The sequence below is a fragment of the Aplosporella prunicola genome, assembly GCF_010093885.1.
Source record: "Aplosporella prunicola CBS 121167 unplaced genomic scaffold K452scaffold_6, whole genome shotgun sequence".
NCBI lineage: Eukaryota > Fungi > Ascomycota > Dothideomycetes > Botryosphaeriales > Aplosporellaceae > Aplosporella > Aplosporella prunicola.
The window spans coordinates 179,259-206,858 of NW_022983534.1; the positions used below are offsets into that span (position 1 = coordinate 179,259).

The 27,600-nt window shown below is 54.3% G+C and overlaps 12 protein-coding genes across 12 annotated transcripts in view; 8 read left to right on the top strand and 4 right to left on the bottom strand.

The window, feature by feature from the left end:
- Positions 1 to 1,058: 1,058 nt before the first annotated feature.
- On the top strand, positions 1,059 to 2,090 carry K452DRAFT_284743 (uncharacterized protein). The gene has a single exon (XM_033540000.1). It carries the CDS (start codon positions 1,072 to 1,074, stop codon positions 1,864 to 1,866), a length of 795 nt encoding a protein of 264 aa, XP_033400138.1. The 5' UTR covers positions 1,059 to 1,071; the 3' UTR covers positions 1,867 to 2,090.
- A 639-nt stretch (positions 2,091 to 2,729) lies between these two features.
- On the top strand, positions 2,730 to 5,842 carry K452DRAFT_284744 (uncharacterized protein). The gene has a single exon (XM_033540001.1). The coding sequence runs from the start codon at positions 2,829 to 2,831 to the stop codon at positions 5,580 to 5,582; it is 2,754 nt and encodes a 917-aa protein (XP_033400139.1). The 5' UTR covers positions 2,730 to 2,828; the 3' UTR covers positions 5,583 to 5,842.
- A 3,863-nt stretch (positions 5,843 to 9,705) lies between these two features.
- On the top strand, positions 9,706 to 10,379 carry K452DRAFT_306271 (uncharacterized protein; the record flags this gene model as incomplete). The annotated part of the gene is made up of 2 exons (XM_033542972.1): positions 9,706 to 9,763; positions 9,826 to 10,379. 2 exons carry the CDS (start codon positions 9,706 to 9,708, stop codon positions 10,377 to 10,379), a joined length of 612 nt encoding a protein of 203 aa, XP_033400140.1.
- Positions 10,380 to 12,099: 1,720 nt separating this feature from the next.
- K452DRAFT_284748 (uncharacterized protein) lies at positions 12,100 to 13,009 on the bottom strand. The gene has a single exon (XM_033540002.1). It carries the CDS (start codon positions 12,835 to 12,837, stop codon positions 12,286 to 12,288), a length of 552 nt encoding a protein of 183 aa, XP_033400141.1. The 5' UTR covers positions 12,838 to 13,009; the 3' UTR covers positions 12,100 to 12,285.
- A 434-nt stretch (positions 13,010 to 13,443) lies between these two features.
- On the top strand, positions 13,444 to 14,492 carry K452DRAFT_284750 (uncharacterized protein). The gene is made up of 2 exons (XM_033540003.1): positions 13,444 to 13,641; positions 13,712 to 14,492. Exons 1-2 carry the CDS (start codon positions 13,605 to 13,607, stop codon positions 14,134 to 14,136), a joined length of 462 nt encoding a protein of 153 aa, XP_033400142.1. The 5' UTR covers positions 13,444 to 13,604; the 3' UTR covers positions 14,137 to 14,492.
- On the bottom strand, positions 14,215 to 14,575 carry K452DRAFT_284753 (uncharacterized protein). Its single transcript, XM_033540004.1, has 2 exons — positions 14,492 to 14,575; positions 14,215 to 14,389 (listed from the first exon to the last, which is right to left on the bottom strand). The coding sequence occupies exons 1-2, from the start codon at positions 14,510 to 14,512 to the stop codon at positions 14,246 to 14,248; spliced, it is 165 nt and encodes a 54-aa protein (XP_033400143.1). The 5' UTR covers positions 14,513 to 14,575; the 3' UTR covers positions 14,215 to 14,245.
- A 60-nt stretch (positions 14,576 to 14,635) lies between these two features.
- Positions 14,636 to 19,078, bottom strand: K452DRAFT_316429 (uncharacterized protein). Its single transcript, XM_033543965.1, has 6 exons — positions 18,810 to 19,078; positions 18,706 to 18,732; positions 17,653 to 18,656; positions 15,865 to 17,607; positions 15,285 to 15,814; positions 14,636 to 15,227 (listed from the first exon to the last, which is right to left on the bottom strand). The coding sequence occupies exons 1-6, from the start codon at positions 19,029 to 19,031 to the stop codon at positions 14,995 to 14,997; spliced, it is 3,759 nt and encodes a 1,252-aa protein (XP_033400144.1). The 5' UTR covers positions 19,032 to 19,078; the 3' UTR covers positions 14,636 to 14,994.
- A 137-nt stretch (positions 19,079 to 19,215) lies between these two features.
- Positions 19,216 to 20,929, top strand: K452DRAFT_316430 (uncharacterized protein). Its single transcript, XM_033543966.1, has 2 exons — positions 19,216 to 19,551; positions 19,598 to 20,929. Exons 1-2 carry the CDS (start codon positions 19,249 to 19,251, stop codon positions 20,591 to 20,593), a joined length of 1,299 nt encoding a protein of 432 aa, XP_033400145.1. The 5' UTR covers positions 19,216 to 19,248; the 3' UTR covers positions 20,594 to 20,929.
- Positions 20,930 to 21,233: 304 nt separating this feature from the next.
- On the top strand, positions 21,234 to 22,799 carry K452DRAFT_316431 (uncharacterized protein). The gene is made up of 2 exons (XM_033543967.1): positions 21,234 to 21,709; positions 21,760 to 22,799. Exons 1-2 carry the CDS (start codon positions 21,578 to 21,580, stop codon positions 22,564 to 22,566), a joined length of 939 nt encoding a protein of 312 aa, XP_033400146.1. The 5' UTR covers positions 21,234 to 21,577; the 3' UTR covers positions 22,567 to 22,799.
- A 305-nt stretch (positions 22,800 to 23,104) lies between these two features.
- On the bottom strand, positions 23,105 to 24,765 carry K452DRAFT_216623 (uncharacterized protein; the record flags this gene model as incomplete). Its single annotated transcript, XM_033536259.1, has 2 exons — positions 23,105 to 24,593; positions 24,650 to 24,765. Coding segments are annotated over 2 exons (1,605 nt in total), but the record flags the coding sequence as incomplete, so codon positions are not given.
- Positions 24,766 to 24,986: 221 nt separating this feature from the next.
- Positions 24,987 to 26,835, top strand: K452DRAFT_245276 (uncharacterized protein). Its single transcript, XM_033537975.1, has 3 exons — positions 24,987 to 26,102; positions 26,151 to 26,447; positions 26,537 to 26,835. The coding sequence occupies exons 1-3, from the start codon at positions 25,166 to 25,168 to the stop codon at positions 26,677 to 26,679; spliced, it is 1,377 nt and encodes a 458-aa protein (XP_033400148.1). The 5' UTR covers positions 24,987 to 25,165; the 3' UTR covers positions 26,680 to 26,835.
- Positions 26,836 to 27,340: 505 nt separating this feature from the next.
- Positions 27,341 to 27,600, top strand: part of K452DRAFT_141838 (uncharacterized protein) — a 544-nt gene continuing 284 nt past the window's right edge. The window contains exon 1 of the mRNA XM_033535415.1: positions 27,341 to 27,600. This exon is cut by the window's right edge and continues 284 nt beyond it. Within this exon, the coding sequence (XP_033400149.1) occupies positions 27,569 to 27,600 (32 nt within the window). The 5' untranslated portion in view covers positions 27,341 to 27,568.

Here is a 27,600-nt window from a genome sequence, read left to right on the forward strand (position 1 = left end):
CCGCCCTAGCTCCACGCCCCCGTCGCTCATCGCGTGGAACGCCTTGTGCAGCGCCGCATCCTCGTCATTCGAGGGCACATACGCCATGCCACAGGCGGAGCATGTCTTTTGCGCCGAGACGGGCGTGTGCAGGGAGAGGTCGAGGCGAAGCTGGGTCATGCGCCGTGGAGGCTTGCCTTTGGCCTTGGGTTTGGGATTCGGCGTCTTTTTTTGTGGTTGTGGGGGGGAGGAGGGAGTCGTGGCCGCGGTGGTGGGCTTGGTGGAGGAAACGGCAGGGTTGGACGGTTTCTTCGGCGAAGAGGAAGGCGACGGAGAGTTGTTTGGGCTGCGCTCGCGCAGTGCGCTGGTGGCTGCTGGTGCCTTTGCGGTCCTGCGCGCGAAGAAGGAGAAGGTTGGACGTCGAACGGGAGGCAATGCAGGCGGTGGCGACGATGGGGGTGTCGACGCAGGAAAGCCATTGTCTGAGGAGGTGCCCGCGCCTGTTAGACCATCGGGGACAGGACTGAAGGGTGCATCGGTAGCGGCGACAGCGTCGCTGTGGAATATGGCATCGGACGCGTCGGGCTCGAGGATGCGGCGCCGTTTCACTGGTGGTTCTGCTGCGTTGCGACCATAGGTACGTTGACGCGAGTATGTCCGCATGGTGACGATTGCCTGTTTGGGCGTAATTGGTGGTGTTGCTTCAAGGTAAGGATGGTAGGTAAGGATGCCTGAGAGGGAGGACGCGACGGGAGACGCGTCGAGGCGCGTGGATGGCGTGTTTCAAACCTGTGGGTCTGCGGTAGTGCGACCCGGTGCGGGGTGACATCCATTGCTGCCTGCATCAGATCTGGTTTGTGACAATTGGACAGCCTCGCGAAATTTGCTAGGGATTATTTCCTCAAAGTACGTGCTTACCTCGTATTCAGCGCTTTTAACCGCGATAGCCACTGCCATGATAGAGGACGCTCTTGACACAGCCGCTTGACTCATCTATTCCGATGATATAACTATATAAACAGCTTCATCACCTCACCCACAGCCCACCACCCGCATACCTACCCAGCTATGGCGACCGCCCCTCCAGCGCCAATGGTGCCCTCCATCTGTCCAACCTGCGCTCAACCCATTCCGCCAGCACAAACGCCACCACCACCACCTGAAGAAACCCTCCAGTCAACCACCACACCCGAAGCGCCTTTTCCACCCACCCCCATCGTCACCCTCCCCAACTGCACTATCCGGCCATATCACCCCCGCGACATTCCCAGCCTCGCCCTCCATGCCAACAACCCCAACATCGCCAAGTGGATGACAAACCTCTTCCCCACACCTTATACGCTCGCCGATTCAGAGCACTGGGTCATGATGAACGTGCCCAAGCCCAGTACCACCTCTCACACAGCAGATTCGGCTGCATCCGCATCCACAGCAGCCGCAGAACCTCCACCTGCATCCCCAGCCGCCGAAGCAACCTCAATGCCCGACGTCGCCCAATTAACCTACCCACCAATCCTGAAATACGTTCTTGCCCTTCCAGAGACCTCCACCGCAATTGGCACCATCGACATACGACCAGGCGGTGGCAACGAGTCGCACACAGCAGAGATAGGCTACTGGGTTGGTGAAGCCTACTGGGGGCGCGGGATCGCGAGCGGGGCAGTGCGCGCGTTCGTGGAGTGGGCCTTCGCGGCCGTACCGGGGCTGGAGCGCATTTTTGCGCACTTGTATGACGAAAACGTGGGGAGTGCGACGGTCTTGAAACGGGCAGGGCTTGTGTGGGAGGGCAAGATGAGAAGGGCGGCGATACGGATGGGGAGGTATTGGGATATGGAGGTTTATGGAGTGTTGAGGGAGGAGGTGATGGGTGTGAAGGATGGGGTATAGGGATTGAAAGTGGGATGGGATTTGCAAAGGTTGTCTTTTCCGGCTTTTGGGCCCGAGAAGATTGTCGGACTGTTGGGTGTGAAGGGAAGAAAGTTGTCACACAGGATGAGAGACGTATGCATAGAGATTACAAGATAGAGGAAGAAGCGTCTTCCCAGAGCCCAATGCTCGTAAGGAATACAATGATGTCGCAGCGGCAGCGCCATCAGCGCGTGAGTGGACCAGTCGAGCTCTCCGGGTACGTGCATCAGCAGGGGAGAGATGAAGAGACGGATTGAGGTGATGATGATGCAGTGCCCAGCCCGCAGTGAGACCAATTTCATGCTGAAGCCTATTGTACATGCTGCTTCTCACGGTGACGATGGTAGAGTATGGGCCCGGTATCCGATCGCCTTTTCGAGAGGTCCGAACGAGCACAAGCCACCGACGCAGGCATCAACGATACCGCGAGACACCGCAGAGATGACGCTAGCCGATTTTGTAGGATCGACAGCCATACCGTCAAACCCGGTGTTCCTCCTGTAATCTGTGCTTCCACTACTACTTCGCTGTTCAGCTTGACTAGAATGCGATGTGAGCATGCATACGTAGCTACTGGCAATCTTTTCGGTAGCCTACGCCTCTCGGGTTCTTGGAAACTTACTGTCTCTCGGCCTGCCATCTAGGTTTCAGATCGTCGTGTCAAACACGAGTGCCTATGAGACATTGAGATCTCAGGTCGTTCTCAGCAGGCACCAACGCGATGCCCGCCCTTCCCCGCTTCGCGGTGACCAATGCGGGCCGGTCTCCATAATCGAACTAGCAGTTGCGCCTCAGACGTACTTAAAAGCACCAACTTCCAGCTTCCACCTCAACTTCAGCAACCACTCCATCCGGCTCATCAAAAAATCACTTAATACCACAATCTCTTAGCACAAGCATTTTCGTAATCGTTGGGACTTTTTCTCTACCCCTCAACCAACATGTCCTCTGCCGGCGCTGTGACATCCACCCTCCGTCATGTCACAGACCGTAAGCTTTCCAAGCTAGCGGAGCACCAGAAGCACTTTGAGGCCAACAAGCGTTCTATTCTTGAGGCTGTCCAGAAACAAAAGCGCCCTGCGGACAAGGTGGCCATGCTTGTGCAAGGTCACAAGCGGTTCGCCGTAAAACTCCACAACGGCAACGGCAAATCCCTCTCGAACATCAGCCACTTTCTCGACCAGGCACGTCACGATCCATCTGTTTCAAACAGCTTGTTGGGAGAATGGCAGACTTGGTTGGAGCAGAACCTCGAAATTCAATCGGATAAATACAACTATGCTGTGTTGTTCGGACAGCTCTTGACGGAATGGATTGAAAAGCCGAACGAAACTCTCCTGAGGCCTGCATCTCCTGATAGTGATGCAGACTTTGAGATCACTGGACGCAAGGAGATGTATGAGCAGCGCAAGCAATGGGAAGAGAAAGTTTTTACGGAGAAGAAGACCGACAAGACCCGCATCCATGCTTACCTCGATGGTTTGTTCGCCTCCAATGGTTCTCCTAGAAAAACCAAGAAGTCAGACCTTGAGTCGCTCCGCGATAGGCTCAAGAAGCTAGGAGATATCCCCGCGCTCACCGAAAGGTCCTTGCGCTCAGCCATCAAGGGTCTTTTGCGATCAGATCTGTTTAGCGGGCAAAAGCGAGAAGCACTCATTGACCTCCAATCACGGCCAGAGGTTCTGAAAGAAATGGTTGACGTGCTGCAAATGGACCTTAAGGCTCTGAACACCTGGGAGTGGGAGCCCTCTCCGGTACCGCTCAACATGCGCAAGCAGCTCAATGGCAAGTATCGCGTATACATGGACGAAGAGATTCACCAAGCGCTATTTCTTCATATCATCGGTGCCAGTTGCGCTGTCACTTTTAAGAAGGCCTTCCAGGGACATCTACGCTCCTGGACCCAGTCACCACATCACTCTATGAATAAGAAGGATTATTTGCGTCGACAACACTTCCTTGGAAAAGGAAATGTGCGCCCAAGAGGTCCAGATTCCTCGGTGCACGAAATACGACGCCATGCCTACAACAACGATTTTTTCATGACACAGTTGCCATCGAAAATTAATGAAGGTTATCGTAGCTATGGCGACGAGAAAGAAGAGGCTGAAGATGACACGAAAAGCCCAATGGAGATCAAGCAATTGCTGCTACGTCTCATCTCTACGGAAATGGTCCTAAACACCGAGCTCTACGACGAGTTCACCATCCTCCAGAGCGATTTCCAGTGGTTCGGGCCTTCACTGCCACACTCCACTATCTACGCCATTTTGGAGTATTTCTCGGTGAAGCCTGATCTTATCTCCTTTTTCAAAAAGGTGCTGGAAAGCCCTCTCGTCTTTGCACATGATGGGCCTGAGGCGGAGACGCATGTGCGTAAATGCGGCGTCCCCATGAGCCACGTCTTGTCCGATGCATTGGGTGAGATGATAATGTTCTGCTTGGACCTGGCTGTCAACAAGAAAACGCACGGCAGGAACCTCTACCGATTCCACGACGACCTATGGTTCTGGGGTCAAGAGAGCGCCTGCATCGACGCATGGAATGCTTTGCAAGAATTCTCGGCAGTCATGGGGCTCGAGCTAAACATGGAAAAGACCGCTGCAGCGAAGGTGGTCAAGGCAGATGCAAAGTCACAGCCAAAGGCTAGTCTCGACCCGTCTCTGCCGAAAGGAGAGGTACGCTGGGGCTTCCTGATCCTCGACGCCGAGGCCGGACGTTGGAAGATAGATCAGAATTCTGTCGACGAGCACACCAAGGAGCTTCGCCGGCAGCTGGAAGCTTGCCGTAGTGTCCTCGCCTGGGTACAGGCCTGGAACAGCTATGTCGCGCAGTTCTTCACCAACAACTTTGGCAAGCCGTCGTATTCTCTTGGGCGTGAGCATATCGACATGGCCATCAAAGCGTTTGAAACGATCCAACAAGCTGTTTTCGGCGATGCAGGAAATGTCGCGGACCACCTACGCTCTGTGATTGAGTCGCGCTTCAACGTCCCGGGCCACAACATCCCGGATGCATTCTTCTACCTGCCTGCTGAGCTGGGCGGTCTCGAGTTGCGCAATCCCTTCGTGCACCTGTACGGCGTCCGCCCCGACTCCAAAAAGTCACCACAAGACATCCTGAGGCAGGGCTTGGCAGACGACGAAGTAGACTACGAGCACGCCAAAGAGGAATGGGACCAAGGCGAGCACCATGACAACGCGGACCGCGTGGAGGCTGACGAACCGTTCATGAGCTTCGAGGAATTCACGCGCTTCCGCGAGCAGACGAGCGTATGTCTCAGGTCCAAATACAAATCGCTGCTCGAGCCGTACAAGCAGTGCAGCCTTGTGCGGACGGCAGTGGTGGACAACGCGCTCAACTCGCTCTCGGACATCGACAACTACCCGAGCGCCCGCGGCCTTGGCGGCACGAATCTGCTCGGCGCAGACGAGGAAGATGTTCTCTCACCAGATGAGGATTCAGACTCGAGCGATTCTGAGAGCGTGCGCGTTCCCGGCGAGGCAAGGGGGTGGAGCACTCGTGGCTTTGGATCGAACTGGTTCTCGATGGATAGTTACTGGCAGTGGATCGTGTCGCTGTATGCCAGCGAGATGATGAGGCGGTTTGGTGGCCTGGCGCTGGGCGAGAGGAGCCTGTTGCCTATTGGGCTGGTCAGCATGCTGAGGAGCGAGAAGACTAGGTGGCAGGGGTAAGAAGCGAGACGGGAACAAAAAATTGACGGAGGTGACTGAAGGAGGGAGGGACTGGAAGAAGTTGATGGTATTAGGCGTTTTGCTCAAAAAGACTTGCTTCATCTCTACGAAGCAGCGGAAAAGAACTGATACAATACCCCAGGCACAACAGCAGGACCGGTGAACTTGCTGTAGCTAGGTAGCCTTGCATACCATACAACAAAAACAATTGAGCTTCTTTCAAAATCAAAATCGCATGAACATGCATCAAAGCTAGAAAACTGCCCATCCATCCACAGCCCATTATAAACCTAGGAAAGAAAAGTTTCGGAGATAGAATATCTACTCGAAACTACTAGGAAGTAATTAAAGCTAAGCTAGCTAAGTAGCTACCGAAAGCGTAGGACCGGCTAGATAACGTAAGTCTAAAGAAGCTAGCTCGCTCTATAAGAGACCGGTAATAGGCTATATACGAGGCGAAGGGATACTAGACTAGGTTTTGATAAGAAATTAATAGAGAATTGAATCCTGATTGATTTGAGCGACGTGCTGCTGCGTGGCGTGGTTGGTGTAAGGTGTGAGAAGGTTGTTGTTTCGTGATCGTGCGACCGTGTTGGACCCTGACGACGACCCGCGACGCGGCACTGTACGTAGATCAACCCCACTAAAACCAACCCCCACAAAACCCCAACCCCAACCCCAACCCAAACACAAACTCAATCTCCAACCCCCCAAAAAGCCCCAACCACACCACACCACCTACGGCCTACGACCTACAGCCTACGCCACACGGCACGGCGCGGCTGCAACCCCAACTGCCGTGCATGTATGTATGTATGTGTGTGTAACTCCAGAGTTCGTCACATCTAGATCCGCACCTAGGTAGTCTGCGCGCCCGTCGATCATCCGGTCCTTCGTTTCGATTTCTGCTCCTTGCCTCGTAGCACACTGGCGACGAAGGCGACGGCGACAGCCCCGAGTCATCAAACTTTGAAACGGCCAACGGCAGCAACCGACGGGGACGGCCTGTTGGCCGGTCATCCCGCCAGCCGTCGTGGCGTCCCATGTTGCGCAAGGGCGGCGCCGCCGCCTCCTCGCATGCGGGCGCACCGAGGTCCCGGCAACGTACGATTCGATTCGATTCTCGACAATCGATCAACACTTTCATGCAGTGTGGCCTTGGTAGCCTCATTTCAAGGATTGTGTTACATTAGTATCTATCTTTCTCTCTATCTATGCGGTCGAGATCGGCTATGTAGACATGTTGGAAAGAAGTTTGTACTAATGTTCATCTAAAGGTCAAACCCTTACTCCAAGATGATACAATCGAAAGGCATAATCTCCAACCACACTGCCGTTATCCTCCTGTCATCGTTCCTAATCTGTCGCCTGCTGGGTGTACCATGTTTCAGAAGAACAAAGCAAAGGCAAGCAGCAAGAGCAAGGCCATGTCAACGTCAGTCGAGCGCTTGTTGCCAAAGTTCATGTACGGGGGAGGTGGGATAGTTGGCACGGTAACGTTGCTATTGCCCGAAGTCGTAGCAGAGGGAACTGCGCCTGTGATTGGAGCGGTGCCAGAAGGGGCGACGACAAAGGTAGTAGCACCAGTAGGCCCTGGGACAACGATCGACCAACCGGTCTCTGGATAATTACCGAACTCCGTAGTGGAATTTCCGCTAAAAGAAGGTGCGCTCGTAGTCGGAGCGTATGTGAATGAAGGCCATGTAAGTGGCGTCGAGCTGAGAGTAACATGGATCCATGAGGTCCCGTTGGATGCTCTTGAAGTAGAAGTGGGTCTCTGGCCAGATGAAGTGGTGATAGTAGACAACCTAGACGATGGAGTGCTCCTCACCAAAGAGCTAGACGATACGACGCGGCTGCTTGAACGGGAAATCGTCGAAGAGCTGTTCAACGACGTAACAGGGACTGAGGACGTCGTTGACACCGAGAAGCGGCTGGCCGAAATCACGGAGCTGCTGGTCTGCGACATGACAGCAAAACTGTTCGATCCAATGAAGCTAGTCGACCTCACAGGAGTCGTGACCAAGATGTCAGAGGTTGTAACTGGTCCCACAGAGGACGTAGTCAGCACCGCAGAGGTAGTCAGAACCGGAGATGAAGTAGAAAGAGCCGCAGAGGAGGTAGACAGAGTCGCAGATGAAGTGTTCGACACCGCAGACGTAGTCAATATCGTGAAGGTAGTAGGCAGCGCCGCCGAAGAGGTAGAAAGCACCGTGAAAGAGGTGGGCACCGTCGTCAACAAAGTAGACAACGCCGCAGAGGAAGTAGACAGAGCCACAGGAGAAGACGGCAACGTGGAAATCGTGAATGAAGAGCCGACGATGATCGTGCTGCTACGAGTGGAGACAATGGTCATGGGAGCGCTCGAAGAAAGCGATGTAGAGGCCGAACTAGTGGCCGGCGTGGTCGAAAGAGATGGACTGCCACTGGCCGACGAAGACAAGAGCGAAGACGTAACTGTCAGAGACGCTGTCGACACCGTCTGGGTGGACCCTGTGCTCAAAACCGGCGTAGTGGAGCTTGAGACTGAAGTCTGAGTGGGCACAGAGCTGGTGATGACAGTGTACATTGACGTCGTGATCTCGCTGGTGTACGAAGACGTCAGGGTAATCGGACAGAGAGTGGTGGAGACGGGAATAATCGCGGTGACAACGGTGGCAGACTGAGTGACACAGTTGATGTCCGAGGCCGGGCAGCTGGCGACTGTGACCTCTTGGGTCTGGAAGACCGTGGAAGTGGAGAGAGCCGGAATGATGTCAATAACCACAACGGAGGTTGTGACAAGAACGCTGGCGGTCGTCGGAGCTCCGTTCGTTGGAGTGGTCGTTCCAACATAGCTCTCGTTGCTCGAGACAGCTGTCAAGACGAGTTAGCTGCAAGTCAAGAGGACGGGAGAATGTAGCTTCTGGAGTATGGCTTTTTCCGGGCAGCAAAGATGTCGGACTTGAAGAGAAGACGACTTACCCTGACGAGCGATGAGAACCTCGCGAGGAACTGCGGACTCCTGGTTAGCAAATGTGTGAGGTTCGCGGCTTGGAGAGCCGCTTACCCTGATCACTCTGCCCAAATAAGCCGATGGAAGCAAGCATGATCGCGGTCATGAGGAGACTGAGGAGCTTCATCCTGGATTCGTTCGTTGAGCGACGGTCCTGAAGGAGTGAACAATGATGCTTCAAGGACGAAGCAGGCTTCGAAGAACGATGGATGAGCAGCGGCCCCGGACAACACTTCGAACGAATGTGTGTAGTTGGATGGAGTGTTGAAGAAAGAAGAAGAAGAGAAGAGAGCGAAAGAGCTGGTATAAATACTACTTGGAGACTGCTCCATTTGGAAGCTACACCGAGGAAAGAACGACAAAGCGTGCCGGTGGCGGCAGACGCAGCACATCGTGACTACTACGAAGAGTTGGGCGGAAGGAGCCTCACGTCAGGAGCCTCGCGTCGGCGACCGTCCAGCTAGGCCCGTTGAAGAAGGCGCGACGGAACGCTCTCCGCTCTGAAGGTGCGGGACTATTCCACTATTCCACTGGAACCGTGGTTCCTCGACAGCCATCTGCGGGGTTTGTTAGACGCCCCGCGATACCCGCGTCGAGTCCCATTTTTGTTGTTGTTGTTGTTGTTGTTGCTGTTGCTACTGTCTTCATGCCAAGGGCAAACTGCAGGCAGGCCGCCGCCGTACCACGCACCAGGTGGGCGGGGATTCCAAACTTCAGGCAAGCTGCAGCAACGAAATGATGGCTGCAGTGAAGCAAACTTGGCATTGGTCAGTGACGCTGGTGGCACTGCGTGTTTCATCTTGGGGGGATTGCACCACAAGGCTCTTGCCCCATTTGAATCGGCCAGGACTGGCCTAGCGTCGCCCGGTTAACAATCCAGCGCCCTACATAAACCCTCGCCATCCTCCCTTAACCCACTTCTTTTCCTCTCCACGACAAGATTCGATATCGAGAGCATCCTACGCACAAAGTGAGCCGCCCTTGATCCCTCCGCCTCCGATCCCTCTAGCTAACCTTTGCTCGCCAGGCATACAATCCGCTTCACATAAGCTACTTTGCTTTGCTACCGTCGTCAATCTCAACCTCTCTCTCTCGATCTATTTCAAGATTTCACTTCTTGCCGTCAAAATGTACAACCTCAAGATGCTCATCGCCACTTTCGCCATGGCCATGGTCGTGTCCAATGGTAAGTTCAGCTCTACGTCTTTCCGAACCCCGACATGTGCATGACCTAACCAAGTTCTTTAGTCGCTGCCGACGCTGTCAATGGCCTCGTCCGTCGTGCAGAGACCGTCACCGTCACCACCACCGTCTACCCCGCTGGTTGTTCCGCCCCTGCTCCCGGCGCCGCTAGCAACACTGCTCCTGCCGGTCCTCCTGCCGCTACTACTGGCGAGGCTCCTGCTGGTACCGCTCCTGCTGGCACCGCTCCTGCTGGCACCGCTCCCGCTGGCACTGCTCCTGCCGAGACCGGCCCCGCCGCCTCTGGCACCCCGGGCGGCCCTGAGGTTCCCGCTTCGTCTGCTGTGCCCAGTGGTCCCGCTGGTGCTCCCCCTGCCGAGACTACTGGTGTTCCCGCCTCCCCGACCGCTGCTGTGTCTTCTGGCGTCTCTGCTAGCACTCCTTCTACGCCCAAGACCAGCGCTTCCGCCAGTGCTTCCGAGTCTAGCCCCGCCAGTTCCGCAGTCGAATCTGCTAGCGCCTCATCCACGGTCGCCCCGAGCAACGACGCCGCCCCGAAGACATTCAACTCTGCCCTTGCTGGCCTCGTCGCAGCTGGCATGATCGTGGTCATGGTCTAACCGCATTTCCTTTACACTTTGACTACCACTTGCTCGGACCTCGCTTGAGGGATTCAAGTAAATGACTTTGGCTGGAGAGGTAATGGAACGGAGATGGTGTAATGGAATGAAACGGACATGCATTCGACATAAGAGTTTTTAGCTCAATGTCGACGGATTGAATCTTTGGTAGCGAGCTCTGATTACGATGCATGGGAGGTGGTAGGTACATTTGGGCTGGGCGCAGTCACTGTTCTTCGACAGACAGTCAACCTAGATAGTAGTTACAGCCAAAGGCAAACCCCGCTTTCTACCTCACCCTCACCCGCGACCAAGGCCATTCCGGACACAAATGACGATGGCATAGCTAGGTTGCTAGCGCCGCGACACGTTGCGCAACGCCATCAAATGGCCTTTGACGTGAGCTGGCGCGAGAGGGCTAGGTCGGGACTAGCGCGCGCGCGCCGTTGCCAGGGGGGCCCACTCTTGATCGCCATCCCTGCGGAGCGCGCACGGCGCAGGGACCTCTCCCGCATCGCTAGCAAGCTAGCGCCCGCTCGCTGCCCTCGCTCGCTCCCGCCCTTGGTGCTGGCGCGGGTGACCAATCAGAGCCGGGAGAGAGTGCTGGGGCTGGGGCTGGGGTTGCGGCCTGCTCTGGACTGGACTGGACTGGACTGGTCGATCGGTCTGGACTGCGCTGCGCTGGGTGCTTTTGCTGCAACTTACAACTGCTGCTTGCTGCGCAGATGTAAATGCAGCAGCAGCGTCGAACCGGCGCGTCGGGCGAGATATAGTACATAGTATGTATGTATGTATGTATGTATGTATGTATGTATGTATGTATGTATGTACAGTACAGTACAGTGCATTGCATGTGCGTGCGTGTGTGCGTGCGTGTGGCTGGGACAGGACATGGCGGGGGCTGCTGTGTGTGTGTGGCAGGCAGGCAGTGCGGCAGGAATTTGAAAACAGATGACATGACGACGACGATGGTGGTGATGATGATGATGGACGATTGCTTAAGGGACTAGAGTAACGATGTCGTAGCTACCTACCGGGCGGTGGGCGGTGGGCTGTGGGCGATGAGACCGGCGATGGGACTGGCAATGGCAATGGCAATGACGCTGTCTGCTGCTGCTGCTGCTGCGCAGGGAGGACAGGACAGGACAGGACAGGGCAGCGCAAGACAGGGCAGCAGGGCAGCAGGGCAGACAGGCTAACTGCACTACACTGCGTCTGTGACTGTGACTAGATACGGCTTGGCTAGGGCGGGCAGAGAAAGGGTTAGTCGGATCCGGCGTCGCGGATGCGTTGGTGCGTTGGTGGGGGAAATTAGCTGTCTTTTCTTTTTGATTTTCCTTTTTCCCTTTTCTTTTTAGTTTTTCTGGTTTTTGTTTTTTTACTGCCTGGGTGGGGGTGGGCTGATTTGCGAGTTGTGATTACCTTAGGGAGGGAGAGGAGTTTGTTTTTTTCTGTTGCCGGCCTAGCAAGGTACGGAGTAAGTGCTGGGAACTGTGCTTATGGTTATGGTTGTGGTTAAGGCGGCAGTGGTTTGATTGCTGCCTGCGGCTCCGCTGCCGCTGCTGTATGCTTGGGTCTGGTGGGTAGATAAGGCTTGGTGTGCGCTGCACGCTTGTTTGATTCAGACCTACCTGTCTGTCTGTCAGTCCGTCTGTCTCAGCCTTCCTCCTCCCTTTCATCTCCACGCACACACGCACTCTCTCTCTTCCTTCGCACCCACCATCCACTGACTCTCAAGCACCCACTTACGCACCCAGCTTGTGCACACACACGCAAGCAAGCAAGCAAGCAAGCCCGCCCGCCCAAATCGCGCAGCAAGTCCGTCCCCGCCCCGTCCGTCGGCGGTCGCACAGCCGCCGCCGCCGCCACACCTTCCCACCTCGCTAGCTAGCTAGCCAGCTGGCTCTCAGCAGCGCACACACACACGCACACACGCACGCACGCACTGCTTCTGCTGGCCGGGCGCAGTCGTCGGCCGTGCTGGTGGTGGTGGTGGTGGTGCATGTGTGGCGATTGCGCCGTTGCACGCGGGCGGTGGGCGCGACGCGGAGGCGTGCGTTTGTGCGCTGAGAGCTAGGCGGGGTTGGTGTGGGCGCAACGTGCGTGGGCGGAGGGAGACGGACGGGGTGGTTAAGGAGGAGGGCTGGGCCTGGAGGAGCGGTGGTGAGAAGAGGGGGGTGACGAGGGACTTGGCTGTGTGTAGGCATGTAGGTGGGCAGGGGCTGTGGTGGCCATGCGCGCCGGGTACGCTGCGCTTCTTCTTCTGCTGCCTGCTGGAGTTGCTGCTGGTGTGGGGATTTCCGTGGTTGTTGCCGTTACGACCTACTATTGCTGCTGTGTTTCCGTGCATGGCGGGTGAGTAGCTGTCAAACACTGCGCGGATAGTGACGTGGATGTAGCTATACTCCTCCGTTCTCTTGCTCGGTGCGACGGGGTAGCGGCGGTGTGCGACTGACATTGAAGTGGCACAGGACGGGATGTGAGCAAAAGAGAGGAAGAGAGGGAGAGAGAGAAAGAGAGAGGGTGGCGAGACGTCGTACGTACGTGCCCAGCGAAGCAACAATTCTCGCGGTGCGGCGTTAGGCTGCAGAATGCGGCTCGCGTGCATGGGACGGCGGCGTCGAGGTTTCTAAATCCAGCAGAACGTGCCACCTGCGCTGACAACACTGAGCGTTACCTCTCTCGCACAAGCTTTCTGCGCCCGTGACAGACTCGACCGCAGCTCTTCGTTTTCGCTTTCATGGCTTGCCTTTGCCCAACTCAACTTACCTCTGGCCGCTGCCGCTATCAGTGCACTCGCGGCCCGGAACGGTGCGCTAAGACTGACTGCGCTGTACCTGCATGCTCGCCAGCGCATACGCATACGCACTCGCAACGGGCAGCCTGCGCTTGTCGTCTGCGCTCTGTAGGGCCTCTGCGCGTCAGTGGCGCTGACGGGCATCTGGCTGGTTGATAAGGAACTGGCTGATGAGTGGTTCGCGAGTTGGACCGGGGTCTAGGATACAATGTTTTATTTGAGTTGGTTGGCCGTAAGTTTGTAGCTGGAGAAGCCGTTGTTCCTGTCAGAGACAGGGAGGCGTGGGCTTGCTGTCCTGTCTCTGCGGTTCTTTTGCTGCGTTTCCATGCGAGACTGCTTTTCGGTTTCGAGTTGATGGCCGCACCTGACCGGCGCTTAAGAAAGTGGCTATGAGCGAACTCCACTCTATCTCCGTTCCCAAAACCGACATGCCCTCAAAGCTTCAGCTAGTGGGTAAAGCCTGCTGTTAGTCCTAAACGAGCTGCAAAAAGTACAACAAAAACAACTACCTACTAACCAATCTCGAGATCCCCAGACTCAACCACCGAACCCACCCAGACATTCCACATAAGGACACGCAAGTCTCAAGCCCAACACCATAGAATCTCAAGCCTCGAGCCCCCCAAACCAACCCAGCATCAACCTAATCGAAGCCCCCCTTGTCCATCCCCAGACAGTTCACCCACGCCGTCCGTCCCACCAACCGGACAATTCCCACCAAAAACGCGCCACCATGCAGCCACCAACGCCACCAACGCCACCAAACGTACGTACCAGCGACGCAGCACTAGCATTGCGATGCGCGGACAGCAGCTCGAGCCGCCTGGCGCCTGCCATCCATACCGCCTGCATATGTATATTGCGCCGCCGACCGAGCCAGCGCGCGCGGGTCCGGGATGCCTTGCTCGTGCGAGGGGGGCCGGGGTCCTAAAGGGGTTGCTGGACGCGTGGGGTAAATGAGTGGGGGAGCCAAGCACTGTCGTTGTCGTGACTGAAACGGATGTTTGGGTTTGATGTCTCTGGCTTCTTCAGTGTAGGTTTTTTCGGTAACGAGATGCGGTTGCTCGACTTATCGCGCTGAGTTGCCGCGTTGAGAAGGGGAACTAGGTGGGTTTACTGTGAAAATTCTCGTGCGTGGGTATGGAGCTACTGGCGATATTGAGGGTGTGGAATAGTGCGCGTGGAGGTGCCGATGTTGCGAAAGGTGGCGTATCTAGATAGTTTCCATACGTGAGTATAAAGTTCAGGATATTGAGCTCGTATAACGAGTATGTATATAGTGCTTTGATGGGTAGTAATGAACAGTGGAACGTGCCTTGGTTTGCGGTTCAGACATAGTAAAATTTAGGTGTAAAAGTTGTAGGCGTTCGCGAAAGAGCCGATTAACGAAGTGAGGTGACCTGAGTGATTTGGGTTGTTGCTCTTGGGTACTGAGTACCATCACCAGTGGAGATATGAGCAGTGATATCTGATTCTGTAATCTTAGTAGGAGTGATATATACCTTCAACCAACCTTATCAGCAGGTACGTAGAACTTCTTCAACCAACAGTCCGGCAAATTTAATCAATAAGTTTTCAAAAGCGACCTACGTGCGACAAAATCAACAAAGAAGAAAAGACCCCATTCAACCATCCATTTATACACGACAAAAGCCGGCACTATGCTATAAAACCAAAGCAAAGCCTCACGACCGCGCTATGCATCCAGATAAAGATGTAAAGCGTAGAGCACTCAGCCGAACCCAAAGCCAAAGAAGCAACGCAACGCAACGCTGCAGGCAGAAAGCAAAAAACGGAAAGTACATTGGCTATCGACTATTATTCATCTCGTGCCTCAGTGCACACTGGACACCCGCCGTGGAGCGCGTTGCGGATGAGGTGGGCGTGCGTGACCTTCGCCGCGATGCTGCGGCTCGACGTGTCCGCGTCCTCTGCAAACTGGGCTTGCAGGTCCGCTGCGGCGGAGGCGCTGGAACCCGATCCTGAGGTCGAGAGGATGCAGGACAGGTGGTAGACGTGGCCGCAGGCGAAACCTATCAGTGTTTCTCTTTCTGTTTTGCGCGTTAGTCTACGTTGTGATATAGGAATGGGGATGCGACTATACGTACCGTGCTCCGAAAAGGCTTTGGTGCAGCCAACGCAATGGCCGGGCTTGGCGTCTCTGTGGAGGTGGATGTGCTCCGGCGGTGCTGTCTCTTCCATAAGAGGATCCACAAACACATCAACGTGCTCGGGACTCTTCTCCAACACCTCAAACTTGACGGCCTTCTTCCTCCCAGACCTCAAGGTCTCCATGGCAGAAGCAACCTCGCCCCGCAATACCTTCGCTACGCCATCGCTGATACTGTACTGGATTTCGTACTCCCTAACCATGCGCCTGATTCCATCCCTCAGACCTTCGATCTCGAGGCCTTCTGGGATGCGCCGCACCAACTGGATAGGGTCGATGGCAGTGCCAACCTCCTCGAGCAGACCGCGGATGAAGCGTGGTTTGTCCATGCTGTAATCTAGCAAGTCGTTCCAAAGGTCTGGATCGTCTTGCTCCTTTGCAAAGGAGATAGCATAGGAGACGTCCTCTAGATTCTCAATAATGAGGAACAGTGCCTTCTTCGTCTGACCAGTCTTGGAAAGGATGTACCTAGAAATAGTTTAGAAACAGCGTGAAGGTTAAAAATGGAGTGCACTCACACAAGCTCAGGGATATACTGCCGCGAGTCGCAGACAGCAGCAGCCTTTTCAAAGTCATAACTCTGTGAGTACTTGAGAAGTTCCATCAGCAAAGACCTGTCGTACTCGGCATACACCTCAACCGCCAAATCGGCAAAGTCCTCGACCAGCGTCTTGCCCTCTGCTGCAATCCGATCATGGCCGGTGCCGTAATTTGTCTCGGTCCCTTCTCCGTTCCACAGTGCCCGCAGGTAGAAGAAGAGGAAAGGCTGGAACTTCAACCCCTTTTCTTGAAGCTGCTCTACCACGATATCAGGCTTGACGATTCCCTGGTAAGCCTCATCAATCAAGAGATGTACAGCTTCTGACGATGCCTCCTCGAGCTCTTCGAGTGAGGCGGAATCTAGCTGTTCTCTGGATACTCTCAAAAGAATGAAGCCTGGAATATCGTCGGAGACAGCGGGCAGCAGGTGATAGTTTCTGATCAACTCAAGTGCGGCATCCGCATCCTGGACATGGATGTAACAGTGAAGGGCCTCTCTTGGTCGGCCATCAGCAATGTAGAGCTTGGCCAAGCAGTGTTGGAGGATGCGCCAATCTCTACCATGCTCTCCATCTTCCTGGGTCACCTCGCTTATGTCCCCCGACTTTAACTTCGCTTCGATCGCCGTGATGACGCTACTGACATCGAAGAGTTCAGGGTCCCATATGTCGAGCAACTCTCTGAGTCTGACGCGGTCGCGAATTATGTAGTTACCAAGCACCACTTCATACACAAGCGAAGGCAGTGGAGGATCAAGCTGCTTGGTGGGAATGTACGGCGTGATGGCGTCGAACTCTCCTGCTTGGGCGAAAGTCCAGACCCAGTGCTCCCATCGTGAGGAGATACCGAGGACTTTACCGGCCACTTTACCAGCAGCTTTCCAATCGTTCGCCGCCACCAGTTGTTGGATCCACAGGTCCCCTATACGGCGCTTTTCTTTCTCGACCATCGAATTCTGCTGTTTCTCGGCAGGGACAGTTGTCTGAGACGAGTCGTCGGCGAAGAATTCGACCATACTTTGCCGGTTCCTTGGAGGTGGACTGCCAGGAGATTCTTCGAACTGGAGCGAATTTGCCGGGATGGCTTCCGGATGCTTATCGACAAGTTCCCATGCCTCCTCGAATTTGTGGTGATCCAAAATCCACGACAGATGGTCTGACATGTCCCGTTTGACAGCAAGAACACAATCATAGGGACTGTGGATGAACATCTTCAAGCCACCCGAAAATCCTACTGGATGCGAGAGTGGCGCACCCTGTTTCTTCGGAGAGACGTTGCTGATGGATGCGCGATGCCTGCCGCCATTGTCACCACTGCTGGCGAAGCTAACCACACTTGCGCCGGAGCTGAGCATACGCGTGGCACTCCTACCAGCATCCCACAAGCCCTCGCCAATTGCTTCTAATGCACTTCGCTGAGCAGGCGTTCCGGCCTGGAGAGTCGGCACGAACAATGTGTTGAGGTGGTAGTCTGCCGCCGAGAGAGTTTCGTATCGACTAACAGTCAAGGTGTCGACGTCGATCTCCTCGGAGGTGCTGGCATTGATCAGGCGTAGCTCTGGTTGAATACCATTCTGACGGTGGAATCCTCTCCTGGGCTTTTCCTCAGTGGGAGGATTGATGGGCTTGTCGTCGTCGTCGTGGGTGCGGTAAGCAAGAACAAGAAGTATAGAAGGGGTATAAAGCGATAATCCAGAAATAATACAATCGTCGAATCGTAACCTGTGGAGGTTAGAAAGAGTTAGTAGGGGAATCGTAGTTACTCACTTGTGTACAATGTCTGCACGCCCAACAGATCTCTCTCCTACATCCTTGCCGATACCTGCCCCTCCCGGATCGACGTGGATGACCCAAGCGGTGTCGCCCCATCCAACGACGAGCTTTTCCAGCCGGTTCTTGTTGCGCTTTGCACCGTTCCTGCCCTGGAAACCAGAGCTTTGCCTGGAGATGGGAGCTGGCATCTCCATACTATTGCTAAGCAGGTCATCATCACGCTCCAGGCTATCGTCATCTACCCACTCGGCTCTGGCTTTCCAGACCCCAGTCATCTCTTCCCAAGCTCCATGATAGGGTCTGTCAACGTGGGCAATTCGTTTCCAAGCTGCATCGGAATCCTGGCTTTCCAGATAAAGATTGGTTCGCATGATCTTTATTCCCTGCTCATTGGCCCACATGACAAATTTGCCAGACAATGACCATTTGATAGTGCCGATGGCACCCTCACCCGAGTGTAAAATAGTGTCTTTGCCAGTATTGGAGCCGAGTCCAATGGATCCAAGCCAGCCCGAAGCCGCAGCCGCAGCACTGTTCGTATTGGCTTCCGCGCTAACACCCACACGGCCACCGACCGTGAGGATGAGGTTTCCCGCAAGTCCACCAGACAAGTAAGTCCTGTCACTTTTGTACTCCGGGGACAATGCAACGGCCTGAACAGGCCTTCTAAAATTCCTCAATAGAACATCCTTGGGATCTACCAATGAGGATACGCAAACATGACCATCGATGGATGACGTGGCAATGTATATGTCATTCGAGGGTATCCTGGGTAGGAGCGGCTGCTGCTTTGGGGTCCTCGACGACGAAGGTGTGAATGAACTGATCGTCGGACTTCGTACTTCAGGCGATCGAGGAGGCTCATTGAAATGCTTATACGGGTCGGGCCTGGCGTCCGGAAGCGGTGGGGGAAAGGGAGATATTGACACGGCAGTGACAGACGCTGAATGGGCGTGGTAGAAACGGAGGGATTGAAAAGAGGGCAGCGAGATAACGTTCTGTTATTGTCAGCCGGTATCAAGCCTGCGATTGATGACTTGTACATACAATGTTTCCGTTGTGAGTGCCTATGACCTATTGAAGCTTCAGCAACTTTCAACCTTTGCTGTCGAAACACCTCATGCGCACCCCGGGCCTTGTTCAAATCATACCATTTTGTCCCCTCCAACCGCCAGACTGCTGGTCGCATCGCCATTACGGTAGACAGGGCCCAGGTTCCCCGTGAGCCGATCGTATTTCAGCTTCGGTTCCTCGTCTTCCTCGTCGTCTGCGGATTCGACATCGTCGGCGGTGCTTGGCTCGGAGGTCGTGCTAGGCTCGTCGTGAGGCGGGACATGGTCGTCCGCTTTATTTCCATTTGGTTGCGCAGCCATGCTGAGGGCATGGTCCGCGCAATGTGTTTTCTGCCAGCTAACGTGTGTCCTAGTGCGTGGACAACACCCCAGCGCGGCTCATGATGTCGTTGGAAGATCCCGGCTGACTAAGGCACGCCCGCGGCTGTCCCGCATCACCACCACCGATTGCATCGGCCGAGGTTTCTTTTTCCAATGCCCAGATGCCAGATAGAGGCAGGCTGTCATATCGGCGACCATGCAGTCCATTCGCGACCTCGTCTTCAGGCGCATTCCGACTCGCACCATAAACCTTTCGAAAACATATTCTTCCGTGTCTAGCCGCCGCCCGCCACCACAGCTACCAATTGGCCTCCGCGCCCTTTCGAACACTCCTCCCAAGGCCAAGGCTCAAGAAGAACAAGATGGATCGGAAGCTAGCGAGGAGCTCAAGCATCACAAGCGGAAGCGGTCCAAGACTGCTGTGGAGAGAGCCTCCGAAGAAGCTCGGCGGAACAAGTTGAAGGCAAAGTTGAACGTCGTGAACGCGGAAGACACTAAGGTATGTTGTAGTCTGCGGTTACCTTAACTTTGGCTGATTTCAACAGAAAGTCACTGCGTATTGCGCCGCTGAAAGATACAAACTTCACGACGTATCCCGCCTTGTTAAAGCCGAAGGTTTCGAACAGGATCCATATTCAACAGGCCTTTCCTCTCAAGTCATTCATATCCAAGTTGCCAATGTCATGGAAAGCAAAGAGGCCGGAGACCTGTTTATATTCCCGTCCGGTACCGTGGTCGCATGGAATGTCCCGGATAAAATTACATATCGTTTGGTTAGCAAAACCTTGGTCCCGGCAGCATTGGGCTCGCGACTTCCCGAGGTCGAGACCGAAGACTTGGAATACCTCGAGGATTATACTCGAAACAACAGCGACGTAGTTGGGGATACCATCGTTTTGGGCACCGCCGTTTCCCAGGGCAATGGCTCTGGACATACGAACAACGGCGACGGTCAGGCTGTGACGGAACACGATGTGGACATGATATTGGCAAAGCTCTCCTTTTCATCTGGATTGGCGCGCTCCACGAAACTTGCCGTCCTTGAGAGCATGCTAAGCAATTACTTCAAGTCTACGAGCCTCATACCCACGGTTTTGTCCCAGGGTTCGCGTCTCAATTATACACGGCAGTTCATTCTCATGAAGACTGGAGAGCTTCTCAACATTAGAGCTCAGTTGAACCTTTCTTCTGAGTTGACTGACTCTCTTCCTGATATGTTCTGGGACAGCAGACATGAGCTTGGACTTGAGCACAACTACGACAAAGTCGGACGCGCTCTCGATGTCAATGTGCGCATTAGGTCACTCAACGAAAAACTGACCTATGCCCAAGAGATTGCACAGGTGCTCAGTAACCGTCTCGAAGAAAAGCATGGTCATAACTTAGAGTGGATCATCATCTGGCTCATCGCATTCGAGATTATGCTTGAGCTTCATCGGCTCTGGGTTGAGCGGAACGAAAATATCGACCCTGAGAGCACGGAGAACATGCTTAAAAGCTATCTCAAACAGCAGCTCACTAGTCCAAGTCCATCGGTCTAAAAGGGCTGTCTTTCACCTACACAGTGAGCCTTTGTCCTTTCAACTTTGCGATAGCTCAGATCATACCTTCTTGCACATTCTGTACGATACCCCACTCAGCTGTTTGACGCAATGCTCTATTTTCATTTCGATAGTGTCACATGTTGGATCAACCAGTGACATGGTCCTCGAAGCAGTTGCGTTGCGCACAAGGCCAAGTATAAAACTCAGAAACTCGGTGGTAGGTACTATAGAGCTATTCGACTCGAATTCTAGCCTTATTAAGGCATGAGTCTTGGGAGAGTATATTTTACGTGCGATACAAGGCGTGAGCATCAAGTGAAGGTGAACGCAACCATTACTTAATAAAGCTTCTAACACCAGTACGACCTAAGAAAGCATTCAATCGCGAATGATGTCAGTCACTGTCAAGAGAGGTCGTCCAGCGAGACAGTCAAAAGAGCCATCGCCGCCTTATGTTTTAGAATTTTGCATCGTCTACCGTCCCGAGTCGCTCAAGCTCAAAAACTTAGTAACGCTTTCTCAGCACCTAAACAACGTCTGTCACCATCAAACGAGGTTCACCCTCTATTGAGATAGTGAAGGATATAAGCAGGCCCTATAGAATCTTCTTTGTCTAGCTGCAAGCCTCAGTCTTAGAGCGTATACATACTATACATATCTGAACTGGATTTAATTTCCGCTTCGTATAAGTATTACTATCTCGTTAAATGATAAACCTCGCTTGAAGGTGAAAAAGACTAGAAACTCGTGTAGAGGGCAAACAGTTCTCGTACGTAGTAATTTGGTGGTCTACTCTATAGTGGTCAGTGTTTATGCCTCGCGCGTTACCCAATGTGGACTCGGGGATTGGCTGCCTGATTGCAGCCTACGCTAAGCTAAGAGCACTGCCACGGCATGCATGAATATTTAAACTCTGGCTTGCGTTGAGATAAGTACGTTCAAAGTAAAGGTCACTTCCAGTCCTAACAAAAAAAGAAAAAAATGTCTGCTACTATCTCGCCAACGCGCGCATCCAAGCGCAAGAGAGCCGCAGTCAACTACCGCGAAGTAGACGACAATATAGACGACAATGTTTACGATTCCGACTGGCCCGTAAAGGGGAAACCCTTAAAGGTAGAGCCGCAGTGTTTTCCAGTAAAAAGGCACTGCTAATAGGCGCAAAGAGAAATAAAAAGACGGCATCTAACAAGCCACTGCCCAAGCGGAAGATCTTCCCCTTTCTCAAACTGCCTCGAGAGCTCAAAGACATGATCTACGAGCACGTACTCCGCGACAGCGAAGGAATCAACCTCGTCAACAAAACCAAGCAATACCGACGAACGGTGCAGCGCGTCCACAACTTCGACGAATATAGAAAACTCCTGCAGCGAAAGCAACGACTTCAGAAGCACCGCCACTGCTGCGGCAGCCGAAGACTTCACCAACTTCCAAGCGAAACCGAAGGCGTCAAGCCGCTCGCGCTGCAGCTGCTAGTGACATGCCGGCAAATCCACGACGAAGCGCTGCCAATCCTCTACGGCAGCAACGCCTTCACATTCGAGAACATGCCCGCGCTGTTCCACTTCCTCGCCAACACCAGCACCCGCAATCGCGCCTTGCTCAAGGACCTCACCGTCTGCAGCTTCTTCCAGACAAGCGCCCAGAAGGCCATGAACCCCCCGGCGTTCGCACTGCTCGCGACAGGCGCTCTTAACCTCAATCGCTTGTTCTTTGACTGCTTGGTTGCTTTGCCCAAACGTGCTGATAAGGCCGCTATCCGTCTTTATCGCGATGCGTATCATTGGCTGGAGGCGGTGGGTGCTGCAAAGGGGAGGAGCGATGCTGCGGTTGATGTCGTGGCGGTTTCGGATGTTAACTATCTGATTACGGATGCGGGTGATCGTGAGAAGGAGGTCCAGAGTTTTAAGGATACGCTGGGTAAGCTGCTAAGGGGGGACAAACTGACGAAGAGGCAGTTGTCGAGATCGTGATCATGTTGATGCGTGATTTGTTTGGAGGAGCGTCTCAATGGCTGTTTGTTTTGCATAGCGTGCTTTGGAAAGGAGTTGGGTGTCGCGGTAAGCGGATGGGACTGAGTTTGGACTTGTTCATTACTTACGGGAGTAGACGTTGCTTTCAAATGCCCTGCGAATAGATCTTAACACTTCCTACAAGTTATTTATTTGATAGACGTAGAGAATGCATTTACAACCAAATATGTAACTCATAAATGCATATAAATCACAACAATAGTTACCCTCCGACCGTAGCATGCCTAACCAAGCTCTTATTCTATCTTCTAAGTCGAAGCTCAAAGAACCCTTACGAAATTGATATACACAGACCATATCCATCTGTACTTTTCCGACCTACATACAGCACAACACACAACCACCATTCCAAACCAGCAGACCGCCTCAAAGGGTATAAAGACCTCGAACGCCACGCTATGCTCAAACCCACTCTCACCAACACCAACCACCATTTGACCTACCTCTTCCCCTTCTTCTTCTTCCCCCCACCCCCAGCCCCGCCCCCTGCCTTCCCAGCCACACTAGGTGGCGCCGCGTGCCCCTCCTCACGCACATGCTCGAACATCTTCGTCTTGCTCGGGAACGCGGCTTTGCAGACCGCGCATGCGAACTGTTGGGGTGCTTGCTCGGCTGCTGCGGCTGCTGCGGCGCGCTTGGCGCGTTTTTGGGCCGCTTTGCCGAGCTTGGGTGCGTTGGGCACGGGCGAGGCAGCTTCTTCTTCTTCTGCTTCTGGGGTTTCTGCTGCGGGCGTTTGTTCGGGGGAGAGGGGGCGGGCGGCTGCGAAGCGCGATTGCACTTTGCTGCGGGGGGCGTAGTCGGAGTCGGAGTCGGTGGAGGCGTTGCTGGCTTCTTCCTCTGGGTCGGGGGCTGGCTTGCGAGCTGTAGCCTCTTCTATCGAGGCAGCGTCATCGTCTGAGAGGTTGACGTGCTCGATTTCTTCAGCAACGTCGTCGGCCGTAGGGCCTGCGTCTTCCATGAGGTCGAATTCTTCGGCTTCATTCTCGGGGGTCTCGATGCCGCTGCTGGGGATCTCGTCGTCGAGGTTGAGATTCTTGTTTTCCTTCCGCATCTTCTTCTGTAATGCGTAAACGGCCTTTTGGTGCTTCTTGCTCTTCTCGTGCGCCTCCCATTGCCGCTCGCTCTTGAACGTCTTGTTGCAAGCAACACACTCGTAGTGCTCCTCTTCAATCTCTTCTTCGTCTTCTTCTTCGAGCTCCTCCGGATCCCGGGTTCTCGTCCATTCCGGCACCTCCTCCTGCATCAGAGCCTCGTTTGCTGCCCGCTGCCGCGCTGCTTGCGCTGCCGCCATATCGCGCAGGGCCTTTTGCCGCTCAGCTTCCGACTGCGTGTTCGGCAGCCAGCGGGGATCGCGCTTCCGCACGAAAGCCACCAGCGTCGAGACAGCGACGTTGAACTCCCTGATTCCCTCATCACGGAGCCGCTGGTTCTCCTTCTCCATCCAGCGCCGCGTGCGCCGGTCCGGCGCATCGGACAACCGGTAGTTGTCCTTCCACGAAAACGTCTTCTTGGTCGAAAAGCCTCCCCAAACCGCGTAGAACGTCCTAACCACGTCCTCGTATGAGTCATCCTTGTGCCCGAAGTTGGGGTAGTCCACTGGATCGTATCCTTCCCAGCTCGCCGCGGCTTCCTCCTCACGCGCAAGCGTGTCGAATGTCTCGCGCAGAAAGCCGAAGAATCCACTGGGCGAGTCGGAGTAGTCGACGCGCGCGTTGAACTTGCGCATCATGCGCGTGATGTCATCGGCGGTTGTGACCTTGAGGTTGTGCTCGTAGTGGACGTCGGACGGGTCGGCGCCGCTCAAGATGGCGCTTTCATGTGAATCGTACCATGCGCGCTCTTGCGGATCGGAGAGGACTTGATGCGCGGACTGGATCTCAGCGAACAGGGCGGTTGCCCATTCCTCGCGGCCGAAGTTGCGGTCCGGATGCAGCTCGAGAGCTTTGCGGCGGTAGGCTTTCTTGATTCTGAGTTTGAGATTAGGTTCTGCTGAGAAGCTTATTGACCGGTATTTGGGACATACTCATCCTCTGTGGCGGTCCGCTCTATACCCAGCAGCTCGTAGTAGCTAGTTTTCTTTGCTGCCTGTGATTCCTGGGACGCCCCGCTATCGTTGGCGGAGGACTGACCTGCACCCATGGTGAAGGCGGAGATATGCTAGTTCGATTCCGGGATCACAGAAGTGTACGGGTCTTCCAGGCTACAGGTAAGGTTTTAGAGGAGAAAAGTAGAGGACCCCGGACGCGGACGAGAATCAGTTGCTCGAGTCATCGGCATTCCGGGTCAGGTCCGGGCGCCGAGCGTTGGTCTCGCCGCCTCGCCGCGAACGCCACAAATTCCTGCTTCAACCCACGTGGGCACACCGGACAAGCACTATGTAATACAATTCGACAAAGTTTGCCCATCACTTCCCCCTTTACTCCTGCTTCCTTGTATCTGCATCCGCGTCTGCACCTACTCCTTCCTCTTGACGAGCATGCGTTGAGATCGCCACAGGCAGCGTGCGCCAACGACCAGGGCTCCCCGCATCCTGCTCCACATGAAGTTCGGTCATACCTATTTAGAACAGCTCGAAAACGGAGGATTTCCGCAGCACTGGGTCGAGTCGGCCATCTCGTATCGACAGCTCAAGAAATGCATCAAACGGGTTCAGAAAGAGCTCGCCGAGCTTGGCCTCGATGCCAGCACCCTGAGCCAGTTACTGAAAGAGGCTGAGAATGAAAGACTGGCAGAATACTCCCTTCTAAGCCCGGACGAAAAGCAACAGACTGGCCAGCCATTTCACCCAAAGCTACTTATTGCCGTGGATGAAGTTACCGGAGAGCCCTTGGACGCCCATCTTTCTCCGAAGACAAAGGAATACCTCCATCGACTGGCCGTTGCTCAGCAGCTCACGGACATCAGGATTACCGAGATAGACACTGCTTCATCGAGTCTTGCCTCCGATTCTCCTCGTAGAAGTTCAATAGACGACGGCGACAGCCGCAGCATAGATGGAAACAGCAGTCCGCGCGCTCGGCGCATGATCGAAGTGTCTCTGACATCCGACACTGAGTTCTTCGCCACTCTACAAAGCGAGCTTTCGGGGCTTGCAAAACTCCACGCAGAGGAGAAAGCGAAGCTCAGCAACGAGGTCAGAGGCCTTGGGAGAGCGGTGACCCGAGTGACGGATCCTGAGCGCTGTTCGGCAAGAAAAACGGACCTGGCCAAGTGGAGGCAGGTGTTCGAGATGTATCTGGAGTCGAACATCTTCTTCGCCACCAACGAGCTGGATCGCGGCCGGAACAAGTCTGCCAAAGCTCAGGCCCTGCTGCTGCAGTTCTCGGACAAGCTCCAGCAGTCCGGCATCGTCTCGTCGTTCAAACGGAAAGAAAGCGTAGACGCGCTGGAGCAATTCTTACGGCTCAACATGGAGATACTGCAGAGCCTGGCATTCCAGGAAATGAACGACCTTGCGATGCAAAAGATCCTCAAGAGTAAGCCTGTCATTGTCTAATCACTACAACATCTTCTAACCGTCGCAGAATTCGACAAGCGCACCGCCCTAGGCGTCAAAACCACTTTCCCCGCAGCGCTGAAAACGTCCAGCATGCCGCAAGACATCGCAAAAGCGATCTGCTACCAGCTGTCCTCAGAACTGCTCCCCATCGTCCCACAACTAGACGACTACACCTGCCCGGTCTGCTTCTGCGTCTCCTGGAAGCCCGTCCGGCTGCGCTGCCAGCACATCTTCTGCCACCGATGTCTCGTAATCCTGCAGCGGCAGAACGAAGGGCACTGTCCCCTGTGCCGGGGCGATGTGGTCATGGAAGCCGATAGCCGTGAGTTGCACTCCTTACACACCTTAAAAGAAAGACCCGTACATGAAAGGGCTTTTCTTTGTCATGGTTCGCTAACGAACGCCAATCAGTGAGCCTCGATCCCTCGCTTATGAATTTCCTGAAAAAGTACTTCCCCGACGAGGTCAAGGAGAAGCAGAAGCAGAACGAGATCGCAGCCGGCGTGGACCTTTACGGCGAGGCGTACGCTGATGCTAAATGCTGTGTTATGTGAAGACTTCGCTTCCGTACCTAGACACTGCTCGGTGCGGCTTCTTTCGCTCTAGCATGAAATCCAATACCCACTAGCGAACTAGACTTGGTTTCTTCAGCCATTCGTTTTTGCCCGCTGTGCCATTCCTAGGTAGATGTATAAATAGTTCCAAACGGGCCGGCCGTGAACCAAATCACGCAGTAATAAAGCACTGCCGCGGCCTACATAAAAAGGCCATTGGCTGCTATGGAACCGTTTCCAGCTACACGTGTAGCTATTTGTACGTGAGGTACCAAACTCGCTCGGCATCTATCCAGCGTCCGTCACCGTGAAGCGAGACTCACGGTCTTGCTTGTACCGAGGAGAAGAAGAGTCCCAGTTAGGATACCTATGTAGAGCCTCTGTGCACTCGAAGCCCCATTCATACATACCCAAAACTCAAACTAAAAACTAAACAAAGCATACTCTATAAAAACTATTTATATCGTCCCCTGTCTCGCTATACGATGGATCTCGGTTCGCGCTGACGGACGTTACCACCCCGAAGAAGCAGTGGTTTGATCACTTCCTCGGCTTTTTAGCAGGACATCCCTCGTCTCCTCATCTACATCTACAACCCCCAAACCGCCGCACCCCAAAACGCAGGATGCCAAGCGCGCGTGCTGTACAGCGTGCGAGGTTCGGGGGTGGGCCGAGGGCCTGGTACGCTGTGTACATACGAGAGAAGAAGTGTGAACGGTTTATTTACTAGGGACAGGACAGGACATGGACATGGCATAACAGACCCGGCGCCGAAGTCAAGGCTCTGGTCAAAGCAGGTTACGAGGTGGGTGGTTTATATGCAGTGGCGTTGTAGGCGGTCTTAGCTGTGTTATGTGTGGTTAGGAGAGGTGAGGGTGTTTCTTTTGGAATGTTGATATGTGGATTGGGTTTTTTTTTTTT